The sequence below is a fragment of the Parambassis ranga genome, chromosome 6, assembly GCF_900634625.1.
Source record: "Parambassis ranga chromosome 6, fParRan2.1, whole genome shotgun sequence".
In the NCBI taxonomy this organism is placed as follows: domain Eukaryota; kingdom Metazoa; phylum Chordata; class Actinopteri; family Ambassidae; genus Parambassis; species Parambassis ranga.
Window position 1 is genome coordinate 8,038,071 of NC_041027.1, and position 13,051 is coordinate 8,051,121.

The 13,051-nt window shown below is 40.3% G+C and overlaps 1 protein-coding gene across 2 annotated transcripts; it reads right to left on the reverse strand.

Moving 5' to 3' along the window:
* Positions 1 to 890: 890 nt before the first annotated feature.
* On the reverse strand, positions 891 to 12,567 carry slc1a2b (solute carrier family 1 member 2b). 2 transcript variants are annotated; one of them, XM_028408350.1, is made up of 11 exons: positions 12,337 to 12,567; positions 9,932 to 10,071; positions 8,297 to 8,449; positions 7,895 to 8,145; positions 7,574 to 7,721; positions 6,912 to 7,038; positions 6,600 to 6,833; positions 6,319 to 6,513; positions 5,551 to 5,685; positions 5,188 to 5,464; positions 891 to 3,289 (listed from the first exon to the last, which is right to left on the reverse strand). In XM_028408350.1, exons 1-11 carry the CDS (start codon positions 12,372 to 12,374, stop codon positions 3,218 to 3,220), a joined length of 1,770 nt encoding a protein of 589 aa, XP_028264151.1. In that variant the 5' UTR covers positions 12,375 to 12,567; the 3' UTR covers positions 891 to 3,217. The 2 variants fall into 2 exon arrangements, with proteins under 2 accessions (XP_028264151.1, XP_028264150.1); XM_028408349.1 differs by having other exon boundaries at positions 5,276 to 5,464; positions 12,337 to 12,374.
* Positions 12,568 to 13,051: the final 484 nt, after the last annotated feature.

The window sequence follows — 13,051 nt, forward strand, 5'->3', positions numbered from 1 at the left end:
AGCTTTACATGCACAAGATGCCTGAGACTACAGCCAGTTTAATAAGACAATGTGTTTCAGATGAATCACCTGAGTTGCTCTAACAGGCCTTCTAATAATAATAATGTGTTTGTTCTTGCGCTCGAATCAACAAAGAGGCTGTTTAATCCTCACTCTAACCTACATACAGGGCAAATTTGACTTTTAATCATCAATTTGTCTCTCTTTCCTAAAATATTTCCCACTGTAGAACTCACATGTCAAACCAGAAACTTCCCTGTCTCTCTCTGTCTTCTTTCTTCCTCTTCTGCATGCAAACAGTGTTTGTTTCAGGATCACTGTCATTTCTGGAAAAAAATTCTGCATTGCCACTGAACAGAACAATTATATATTTATGTATGTACAATGAAATGAATTCACACTGCTTATATCTTCATGGAACAAACATTCAAAACGCTTACATTAGATACAAAAAAAAGATATTTATATATTGATGTGTGACAGGTAAGTAAAACAACTAGTTAACAGCTATTAGAGAATAAAAAAAACAAGCAATTTATTACACGATTTCCTTCCTATACATTTTGTCTAATCTAATTTTACTCAGGACATAGATGATATTTTTTTTTCTAAAGGATTACATTAAAAATGTCACAGCAATGAAACTATATTTCTACATACCATTTCAATGCCCCCCGAAAAGAAACAAAACAAAACAAACAAAAACATCTGTTACCTACAATATATACACAAAGTGCAAGGAGGCACTTCAAAATATCATGCTTTTTAAGATAGTGGTGCAAAAAAATAATCATTTTATTTAATTCATGCTTCTAAAACCGTGAGTTTGAACATAATACTGGTCCAACACTCAATCCCCATCAGTGACACTAAGGTCTGTCTCCTCACTGGAGACTTTTTTTTTTTTTTTTCCTGAAGATCACAAGGTCAAAGATGCCTGACAGTGCTGTGCTCTGCAGCTCACTGATTGCATTTATAAATGTTGTGACCTTTTCATGTGTGTGTGTGTGCGTGTGGACAAAAAGAGAAGAACACAAGTGTGTATGTCTTTCAGGTGTGTATGCATCAGTCTGTGCGTTTATCGAGCAGAACACGTGTGTCAGCACACACTCCCGTTTACAGCTTTACGATGTCTTCTGAGAGTGTGTTTCAGGAACTAAAGGACAGAGTGCTGCGCTAAGTGTCGTGTTAACTTTTGTTACATTAAGAGGCGTTTGTTGGAACAACCTTCAAGGCAAGCACAAATGAAAAGAAACAAGAGAGAAGGACACACAAGGAAATGAAAGCCACACCCACTTCACAGAACGCTCACCTCTCATTCATGCAGGAAAAAAATAACAGCCAGGAGTCCTGCTTTGTTTGTGTTGTCTGCCATTTTTTTTTAAAGTCATTTGGTTCTATGAGAGGATTTTTATTACCTGATAGTTGGCAACATTCTGACATAGTACGTCCATTATTCTGCTCTGAGCTTCCTTCTTGTAAATATGGACACACAGCTGCAGCATCTAGGGTTTGTAGGAACAGTCTTGAGCTCTGGTTGTGAAAAATATATTCTTGTTTACATTTCAGGTCTGGCTTAACGAGAAGCTGGCGAGTGTTACATCGGTGTTTGTGCTCACAGCAGAACACTGATCTTGTGTGTGGTGGTTCATCTGTCAGTGTTCAATAATCTGTGCTTTCAGTACGCTGCTTCATCCAAATGCTGGAATGCAGTCTGTGTGCTTTCTAACAGTGCTGGAAAACTTCCCTTATCACATCATAATATAACCGTCCTCCAAAGATGACCTTTGCTGTAAACTGTGACCATTACTTTATATTCAAAGCTTTCATAAGTTGTGCTGTTAAGAGGCCATTTTCTTGAGGTGAAAAGCTCTACTGAGCAAGTAAACATTTTAGGATTGTAATTTATTTTTTTTTGAAAAACAGTAACAATACAAGCCTGAGTATCTTTTGCTCTCCCTTACTTTTTTTTATTATTTATTATTTAAACTTGGAATGTGATCAGTATCAGTATGGAATGATGCCGCCGACTGAAATTTGACTTTAATTTTGGCTTTTGTGCTCTTTTACTTTATTTTGTGCTTTATATAATCTCTTAATTTATCATTACTCAATTTATTTGTTTTCTTACATTTTGTTTTAATTTCATTGGCATTTAAAGTTTTAGTTGTTTTTTCTTTTTGGGCAAAATTCTTTAAAAAGTTTTAATATTTTGGGCAGTGATTTTCTCATCATTAGGTTTTGAGGCTTCATCAGAATAAAAAGGAATAATATCCACTGCTATCAGCCAGTTATAAATGATCAACTTAATGAAGTGATGTCATGGAGACAGTTCAAAGGCCTCTGTGAGTTGATTGATTTTCTGCCTGTTTGGTCCCTATATTTGACTTGGTCATGTCTTAAAACCTCTTTCTTGTCCACTCTCTCTCTCTCTCTCTCTTTCACACACAAATTAGTTTTACTCAACAGGTGACAAAGAAAAAAATGTCCCTTTTTATCACAGTAGACAAAACAAGAAAACAAAAAGGGGGATAAAACTGGGTTCCATGGTATGACTTGTGCTTTATAATTCTTCTTATTATGCTATGAGGCTGAGTGTGGTTTCCCTGGTCACTAATTTTCTCCCTGACTCCTACCCTTTCATCACTTTACTCGACCTAAGGGATAGTTGGGCAAATATAAATAAAGATGTTATGTTCTTAGATGACAAGAAAAAGTAGTGGCGATAGTATTGACAGGCCTGTAAAGCAAGCAGTGGTTGTCATGATTAATGCTCCCACGCATCCTCTGACATTAGAAAAGGGAATTAACTTTCTGAAACTTTATGAAAAGCCACTTCTTCTTCTCTCCTCATAGAAATGTAGAACCGGGATGTATTGCTAAGAATAGCTGTTTTGCTCTCTTCCTTCCTTCCCCAAGCCTTGAAGAATGTTGTGCAAGTATCTGCTATATAGGACAATAACTGTGCTCTAAAAGGTGAGGTATACCTCTGTTATCATTTCACGGTTAAGTGAATTAGTAGATATATATCAGTCAGATAGACAAAGGTAGACAAGGTTACAAAAACCTTTAAAGGGACTAATAAAAAAAGAAAACTAAACTACATAAAAAAATTAGTAGTTCTGTTCATGTGACTTTCCATTCACTCTTATTTTTTTTTTCATCACCAGATAGGAAAGCTTGTGGAGCCCAGGAGCAGGGGATCTCTGTGCTGCCATTATTCATGTTTCCATGGTTCCTCCTCTACAAGCGTGCACTCCGCAGCAGAGCCGTTGGTGGCTGAGGTTACCTGAAAGCAGTTAGCAGGGAGATCTAAACACTGGAGCAAAAACACAGAGTAAAAAAACAGTTCATATCTTTCCCAACTTTGCTTCTATAAGGGGTGATTAATAAGTATGTGTAGATTAAATCTATGATTATTCAAACATTTTTTAGTGTAATTTTTGTTTTTGTTTTTTCTTTTTAGATTGAAGAGAAGCGCAGTGGTGATGATGCTGTAGACCACTTTCTGGAGCTCCGAGAAGTGAAGAATATGGATATCCCCATCTTCTTTAGGCACGATACTTATCAATCACCCCTATAATTAACATTGCATTAATGGTTTGGTGCTTCCACTTATAATGCTATTAAACCAGTCAAGTAATGTGATTGTCAATCTTGACTTATAAAGCATGACTGGCAAGGTTTATTTTAATGGCATGCCATCAAAAAGCAGCAGTCCCTGCACATGTTGAGGTAAATGTTATAACCAGAATTGTAAACATTCTCTTTCTGTAAAGCCTGAATACTCTTTGATACATTCCTAATACGTTTGGTTGTCGCAGCACTTTGGCAATTAAAGCACAGCCTCTTATTGCTGTTTTGCAACATGCACAAGCTATGGTAGAACACTGGCCCTCCTGGACAACCACTGGGGATCATACTTTTGGTCGTCCTAACGGGAGAGTTTTTGTTACAACCTGGGAACAGACCACACATTTATGATAACAACAAAGTCAACAGATTGTAAAATACAAATACAAATCAACAAATTATGAATGAAACACATGTAGAATACATGAAAACAAGGTACCAACACTACAGAACAAATGCATTGTTATGTTTTATCCGCTTAGCAAGCACTCTACAGGGTTAGAAATGGTAGTCAATGTCTAGTGTTTACAGGCAAAACAAAAGAAAACAGAAAATAAAAATAAAGGTAGATACTGGAAATAGCAAGCCTTGGTGTCACATTTGTAGGTGGATGCCTTTTAATAGAAGAATAATATAACTTTTTGTTATGGACAGATTGCTTGTGTGACAGGTTACCAGCGTTGCTAGGCAACACCCTTCATCCTTTAATAAATGAATAGGCTCATGAGCAGACCTTTTCCACCCGGGTGTGTGTCGGGGAACAAGTGCTCTGAACTCCCATATAATATTCTAAAAGCGTGGATTACATTCAAAAAAGGAGATTCAAAGTGCATTACTTTTTACATTATAGGAGATACTTCACAGCTCTCCAACACACTTCTCACAATAAGCAGAAATAGATGGTGTTAAAATGCTGCAAGGGGATGAGTCAGTCACAGCGTGCTAGATGGGTGAATATGTAAGTAATATATGAACTGCTAATTAGCTGTAACACCTCCTCTCTGTATCTTAAATTGTGACCCTTAGGAAACATGTTAAACAAATACATTCAGCTACATTTTAAAAGGAATCCCTTTAACTTAAACTAGCACTAAAACCAGTACAAAAATGTGTCTGTAGAACTTTACATTATTTTGTCAAGACACGTCTGTGAAAGTGAATGGAGTGTGAACTTTTGATAGATGAGGGCTGCTAAATAATTCCTTAGAGTCATAATGAGGATAATCTGGCTCTGCCTTTTGAGTTAGAGCCAATCCCCAACAGGTTACAGTCATCAGATAAACTAACTGTGTGAGAGAATTGATTTATCCTTCATTTGTATGCACTGATGGTGAATTGTGTTTCACATTTTGCAACACAAAAGCTGCTATTCCAGAGCAATGAACACATGCATCTGATGTTCTCTTGCTTCATGCCTCACATATAAAAAAGTGGGTGTATTTACAGAGCTGTGTACAAAGATGTAAAAACAGAGTCGAGCAAAGGTGCAGGGTGAGCATGCAGCGGCAGAGAGGGTTAAATACAAGTCTCTATGTCCGTAAGCGTTAATTGTACCTTGCATTCATCTACTACGACAGAATTGTTAGCAGTGGCAGTAGCAGTGGCGGTAGCAGTTGTGGTAGCGGTAGCGGTTAAGACGCACTGGTTGGAATTGTTTTCGTGGTGGTTCTTCATGTCATCGTAATAAGACTGGGTCTTCGTCATCATTTCGATGTCGTCAGATTTAGCCGCGTGAGCGTCCAGCTCCTCCAGCTCAGCCTTTGACATGTGGTACACGATGCCTGCACCGTAGGAGTCACCCACCACGTTCACCGAGGTCCTGAATCGATCCCTGGGAAGAAAGATACAACAGGGTGAAGGGACAGATGTGCAAAAGACCAAACATCCTCATGAAAGAAAATTAAATTTCAAACTCACAGCAGCCAGTCAACAGCAACCAGCAGACTGATGTCTTGGGTTGGCAGGCCTACAGCAGTCAGGATCAGCAGCATAGTCACAAGGCCGGCACTGGGAATACTGGCTGCACCAACACTGGCCAACGTGGCTGTCAGACTGGACAAAGAGTGGAAAGCAACCCTTACTAAATTCTTCAAAGAAGTCAGGTCTAATGAAGGTTAACTTTAGGGGGTTAAATCACCAAGTGACCTTCACACCTGCTTCATAAAATCAAAGAGGCAAGAGTGCCTAAAGTTAAATGAAGGTTATACAGAAAATTCCATGATGCCCGCTCCACCTCTTCAGACACCATCAGCATGACGTTACTACAACTCACAGCTACAGATGAAGATACTCATTCTCTATGGTACTTGTGTAGAGAGCTGGGGTTGAAGAGCACCAGAGTGGGTCCTCCATCGTTCATGAAGAGAGGCTTAAATGTGAGCGATAGGATTTTTAACTTCAGGTTTCATAGATTTATATGCCATAAAAAGGTCTGTCCTCAACTTACTCCATTATGCAAAGAGCATTTAGGAAAAATCGTGAAAAGGTGGCTGGAGTCCTTTAGGTCAACATGAGATGTGGCACTTGGACATGATGCTTCCTTTTGAAGGTTTGTTCAACAGACACAGACAGAATTCCTTCTACAGATTAGCTGCTCACTCTACACTCCCGTCACAATTTTTAGTAAACATACATTTACCCACACGGACAATGAAATGATGTTTTAGTTGAGATTGTTTTCCTGACCTGACGGTGACAATCTGACCAGGGTCAAGCTGGACACCATTCATCTGGGCAATAAAGATGGCAGCCACAGCTTCATACAGAGCAGTTCCATCCATGTTGATGGTGGCACCGACTGGGAGCACGAAACGAGTGACTCTCTTGTCAATACCCAGATTCTCTTCCAGACAACGGAAGGTGACGGGCAGTGTACCAGCACTGATGGGAAAAGCAGAGAATATTATGTATGTTTGTATAAATGCAAAGACACATTAATCCATCTATGACTCCATCTCAATGCTAACCTGGAGGCTGTCCCCAGAGCAGTGATCCATGCCTGGAAGATGCCCAGGAAGAAGGTGAAGGGGTTTTTCCTGACGATAACAAAGTAAATGCTGGGCAGGAAGATTGCTCCGTGGATGATGAGGCCAATGATCACAGTCACCATGTACATGCCCAGCTGCCTGGCCACCACCTCCAGGTCCTTGATGGAGATGATCTTACCACAGATCAGACAGGCAATACCAAAGGGAGAGTACCTGATGAGACAATAACAAACGTGTTTTTACTCCGAACCTAACATGACTTTCAAAATGAGCCATTGACATTTTACTAACCACATGATCATGATGACAAGTTTCATCACGATCTCATTGAGGATGTTGAAGAATTCAATCATGAGTCTGGCCCGCTCTCCCATCTTGCCCATGCAGATGCCAAATGCAATGAAGAAACCAATCAGACCTGTGACGGAAAATAATAAATGTAATTTAAATTTTGTAACAAAATTTAAATACCTAAAGCTGTGATGACTACAGTGAGAGAATAAGTATCAGGAAATGAAAGGTTTTCTAGCTGATTTTGGCCACAGTAATATGATTGATACAGAGGGAATAAATAATATTGATTGGTCCAAAAGACACCAAGTCAATAAGTAAGTTTCTAAGACAGGCAAAGACCTTGCATGGTAGCTCCATGCGAGTATACATGTGCGTGTGTGAATGGGTGAATGAGAAGAAACACACTTGAATCCTACTTAAATCCTATGCAAATGCAGATCATTTACCATTAGCCTCAGCTGGACGTGTGTTGAAGTGCTAATCAGCATAGAGAATGTGTTAAAAACAGCATTATCTTAGGTGATGTTAGCAAAAGGCTCAAAACGCTGTGCCCAGGCTTTACACTCTTGTGCATGTAGTGTGTGTGTGTGTGTGTGTAAATGGGTGAATGAGTAGAATTAAAACTCCTATGCAAATGCGGCGGAAGCTGAAATACACACCCAACACATTCATGCCACTTTTGAACTGTAGTGACTTCTTGACGATGAACTGAGGCTCCTTGGTAACATTGGCCACTAGACCCTCCATGGTGGTGGCATTAACATCCTCCTCAATAATCACCTCCACCTTCTTTGTAACCGTCTGGATCTGAAGTGAAAGATTATTGATGATGAGCTTATTTTATATATAATAGTGTTATTAATAAAATCTCTGCTAGAATAACCTAGGACATCCATTCTGTAGGAGCCTTTCCATTTTCAGACACACAGCTTTGTTATTTTCATTAAATGAAGACCTTCAAATCCCTTTTCATCTGTTACCTGCTGGAAACAAGCCTGCACCAGGTTCTCTGGGAACAGATTTCTGATCAGATCAAAGAAGGCATCCAAGCTGGACACGTCATCATTTATCTGGCCCTCGCCCAGATTCTCCTTCAGTTTGGGGTTGCCAGGATGGATGACTAACACCAGGATGACTCCCAGGACAGCAGCAATAATAGTGGTGGTCATGTAGTAGACCATAGCTCTGGTGCCCAGGCGACCGCTAGATTTGGCATCCAGACCAGCCAGACCTGCACCAGAAAACAAGCAAGATCATGTTTCCCTGGTCACTCATTGAAAAAACAAAACAAATCCAACTCTACATCAGCTATGTGTATTTATGTATATAAAATTTCAATACTTAATTAAGCTCATGTTTATATTTTAAATGTACTTGTGCACCTGTGATTAAACTGGAGATGATGAGCGGCAGGATCAACATCTTCAGCATCCTCATCAGGATGTCTCCAGGAAAAGCAATCACCATGACAACATCTGGGTGAATGGGGGAAGCAACACGAAGCAACATCCCTGCTACAGCCCCCAAGATCACACCTAAAGTGCAAAGTGAAGTGAGAATGAGTGTTTTATCACAAAACATGCAGACATCTGGAACAAAATCGTAGTGAGTGGTATATAAAAATAAACTTTAAAATCCTTTTTATGAGAGGCTATAAAACAACGAATGATTATCCGATGATTTTTGCGCCATGATGTCTAGGGTGCAGGCTTTATAAGCCTTTTGGAGCTATGTTTGCTTCAAGCTTAGGTAAGGCAGTGGATTGTGGAGATAAAAAGGACAGAGAGAGCAAAGCTTATGGTGGATTAAGATCAGATTTCTTTGAAGCAAAGGGGAGGAGGCAGCATGTCAGACTCCCTGCTGAAGCATCAATAATCTGTGCAAACCCAAAACATTTTTTAGGATTTTTTTCTCTTTCCAGCTAGGAAAGTAAAAAAGCAACAGCTAACGCAAATTATATCGCCACCCTGCCTGTTCTCCTGAAGCTTGTGAGTTAGTGTAAGCCCTCCTTACACTAACTCTTTGCTGACCCTTGCAGGCATAATGTCTCTTCTGATGAGCAGTCCTTTTCCTGCCACACACTGCTCCTGCCAGAAAGCAAGGTTGACCTCTGTGTGCTCCTACCCCCCTCTACCCTGCCTACTAGGCATGGATGTTGGCCTGTGTCTCCGTCTGTCTTAGGCCAGACAAAACTCCAACTACCCCCCAGGGCTGCACTTCCTTTGCCAAACATAACACAGCCCAATATGTTGTTTAATAACACACACAAGAATCAAAAGCCCTCCAGCTTTTGGTCCTCTGTGCTTCAATCTATCCTCCAGTCTAGCAGCATCCTGTGGTTTCTGCACACCCAATGGTTTTGGATGGCACTTGATTTCCTGTGCCTTCTCCTTGGCTTATTTGCAAGTTCCTATTAAGGCTCTTATCTGCCAAATGACAGATGATCAATGATCATGCTGTCTCACTCTCTTAGTGAGAGTGTTGCCAAGTGGCGTGAGATGTCCACATGACACATCCATATAAGGACCACACAGTGAAGGTAAAGCACGTGTATACATTTATACTTTCTAGGCTTCAATTATAAAATAGAAAGACAGGAGTGAACATATGGCTGTCAGATAACAAAATATGGGGGGAAAGAAAGTGCTAAATCTAATTTAAGCCCAAACCAGAAACTGCCGTGCTGCTTTCATGCCCTTTTCTTATTAACTTCCCACCCTGCAGTGCACTAAGCCTCTGCTGTATAATCACAGTACTTTTTATGCTCCAACAGAGGCCGTTTAGGTGTCCAGAGTGGCACAAAGCAACAGGTGGCACAGAGCTGGGGAAGGTCAGAACACCCAGTCATGTTAACTGTCTGCTACACTGCACACAGATGGCATCTCCCCGTCATATTGCTGGCAGGCTGCATAATCGAGCTGTGAGGTAACAGAATACTGAGCTCAGTGGTAGTCGGCGCCCTCTTTATACGGGATCCTCGAGGTGAAAAAAAAAAAGCAATGTTGAGGTCAACTTACCGAGGACTGTGAGTGTGAGCAGAAGGTTTTTGAACATTTTGGAGCAGATTTTGGCACATTTTGACTGGGGCCTGGCCTCGATGGGCTCCAGGTGACTCTCGTGCATCCTCACCTCTACTTGTTTAGGCATACTGTTGGCACTGTGAGACAGAGGAAGAAGAAATGACTTCAAAAACACACTTTTGGCAGAACAGCATTATTTATCAGTGTGACAAAAACAAAGAACAATAACATTTTAATGACAGAATTCTGTCTGATCTGAGGCTCATATGAAGTTTACAAGTAAACTAATGAAAAGTGTTCAAGTGTTGCCAAGCTGTCACTCCAACACTGTTATAGAATTCAACAGATGGAAGGCGATGACAAGCTGCTGGAGCCTTTTGGGGCTTCAGTCACATCTCTGCTTATAATGAGCTCACTGAGCATATCTGCCCTGTAATTTGATAAAGTAACAAAAACCATTGAAATATTTGGTAGACTTTAGAGGCATCTGCACTGATCCAGCAGAAATGTAAAAATGCTGTTATATACATCACACACAGGGAAAATGGAAGCCTTAAAGGACTGAAAAAGAACCCACTTATGTGAGTACTTTTAATTAATGACCATGGTTGTCCTCCAGTGGTGTGTCCATGTATCCCTAAAGACAGAGATGAAAAAGAGATGCGGATGCTCAGACTTTCCCTCCTCTCTCTCAGTTGTGACTAAAAGGGAATACTTTCACTCAAAACCTCAGAAACAATTGTCCAAAAAGAGGGTTTGCCTTAATTAATTGAATGAGAAGTGATTTCCCATCATATGGAAACACAGAGTACTTTCCTGCCGTCCCATTGAAGTGAGAATGAGTTTATTAGTAAAAAGAGGGCCAGCTGCTTCTGTCACATGTCCAATAACTCCGTCACATGATTGAGAGAATGAAAAAAGAGGCACCGTGGCAAGCTGCAGGAACCATATATCAAATTGTCTCGCTCGTTTTGACATCTCTTTTTGTCTAAGAGGAAATAACAATGTCTGTGTTGCTATTCATCCCCAATAAACCCATAAAAGTGTCTGCTGTGATGAATTACAAAGAACAGCAAAGAGGAAATAATGTGACTCTGAACTTTCACCTCACCCCTGGGGTTCATGGCCTAAAATGCACACATGAGAGCTTCAATGGTGAAGTTAATTTTTTTGTCCTGAAACCCTCCCCCCATAGAAGACGATGAAGTCCAAACACTTCAGAGATATTAATCATGTTGGACGTCTTTGTTTTTTTTTTTTTGTCTTTGATCAAAGAGAAGGAAGGCAGCAAGCAACTCAAATCAATAGGCTGAGTTTTTGACAATCAAAGAAGCTTTTCTTTATGCTGTGTTATTGTTGTTGTGTAAGCACTCACTGATGATTCCACATAAACACGCAAGCTCTCTCACACACACACCTCCCCCAGCTTTGTGTAATGCAGCTTTGAAAGCTTGGCTATAGGAAGACCACCTGGTCAGCTTCCAGGCACACAGATGGACCAGTCCTATTTGCTCTTATTAATTTCAATGTGAAGTGTGAAATCCAGGGAGGACATATAAACAGCAAGGAAACAGCCACATTACATCTGCGTTAAACTGGAGAAATTCAAACGACTCTCTAGAACTAAAACGCTAACATGACAGAGTAATCCCATTCTATAAGAATGATGAGGGCTGTTAATTGAATGTCCCCATTTTTCCTCCCCTTTTTTTTATTTTTAGCACTGAGGGAGGAAGCAGGCGATATTCTGTCATGATCCTCTCATTAGCGCCTCTCTCACCAAGACAGAGACTGATGAGAGAGCAGGTTTGTGTGACCCAGTGACAGATGAGTATGGAAATGTACAGCAGAGTAATCACAGAATTATATATTTCACACCAATGGGAAATATGTGTTTTTTTATGTTCAGTGGTGTCAGTAGATGGAATTTTTGTCTTGTTGTATGTCATTTTAGATTTGATTAACATTTCATAAGCTCAAAATTAATTCTCTGTGGCCTGAAAAATAATAATTCTTAGATACTGAGCTTCAAAGTTTTTTTTTAGCATCCATTTTTTAGAGTTAAATGGGTCTGCTACTTTTAGACACAGTACCAAAAAAGTCACTGTGATGTAAAATAGATGCTCATAAATTTAAGTTTATTTAAGTGTACTTGGATTTGGTGCAATAAAATCATAAATCAGATGTGAACAAAAAAAGCACACACATGCAGTTAATAGGATCATCTTTTAAACCAGTTAATCTCACAGGGTTTAGTCAGATTAATTGTATTACAGGACTGTAAAGCTGTGAAGAATTAATGTAGGTCTTAACAATTCTACCCAGGTAAGAAATGATCCAAACTGAAAGATGTTAAAATTCTACACAGCATAAAAGATCTTTTTGTCCAAAACTGTACTTACTTCATTTCTGGGGGTGTTGAGGTCAGTGCTATATACATTGACCAGGATCAATTCTCCAGCCTTTGGTATTTAAGAGCAAATCAGCAGGATCACAACTGCTCCATCCAAAAAAAAAAATGTTGCCAGATATCAGCATATAAAGTCCCAGGTACAGCCAGCGCCTGAAAGCACCAGAGCTCTTAGCCGCTCTCAGCTGTCCACCAACTCATCCAAAGCATCCAGAGAGGAGCGAGTCAACACAGTCCAGACGCAGACACACAGTCACAGCCTCAGAAACCTGAATTGCCCCATGTCTACACACCCCACCTCAGCCCCCACCCCCTTACTCCACCATCTCCACCACCACCGGCAACACACCAGGACACACACACAATCAACAAACAGAAGTAAATAAATAACTACAAAAACATGTGGAGATGAGGAGGGAGGAGTTAATATCTGAGTTTAAGAGTCAAATCCCTTAGGGTCTCTTCATTCCCCGACCCCAGAGAGCTCGCTTCCAGACTCATCCTGCTACCATGGATAGCGCGAGAGAGGCCAGGCTGCTGGAGATGAGCATGATGATGCTCGCTAATGGCACAATGTAGACAGTAGTGCTTTGTATGTGACCCTTCTGCTGAGAAGGGAATACATGGCAAAGGAATTATGGAGATTTAATGTTCATAATGCCACTGTTACTGAGCCTCGAGGTCATCCTGATGGACAGGAGATGAAA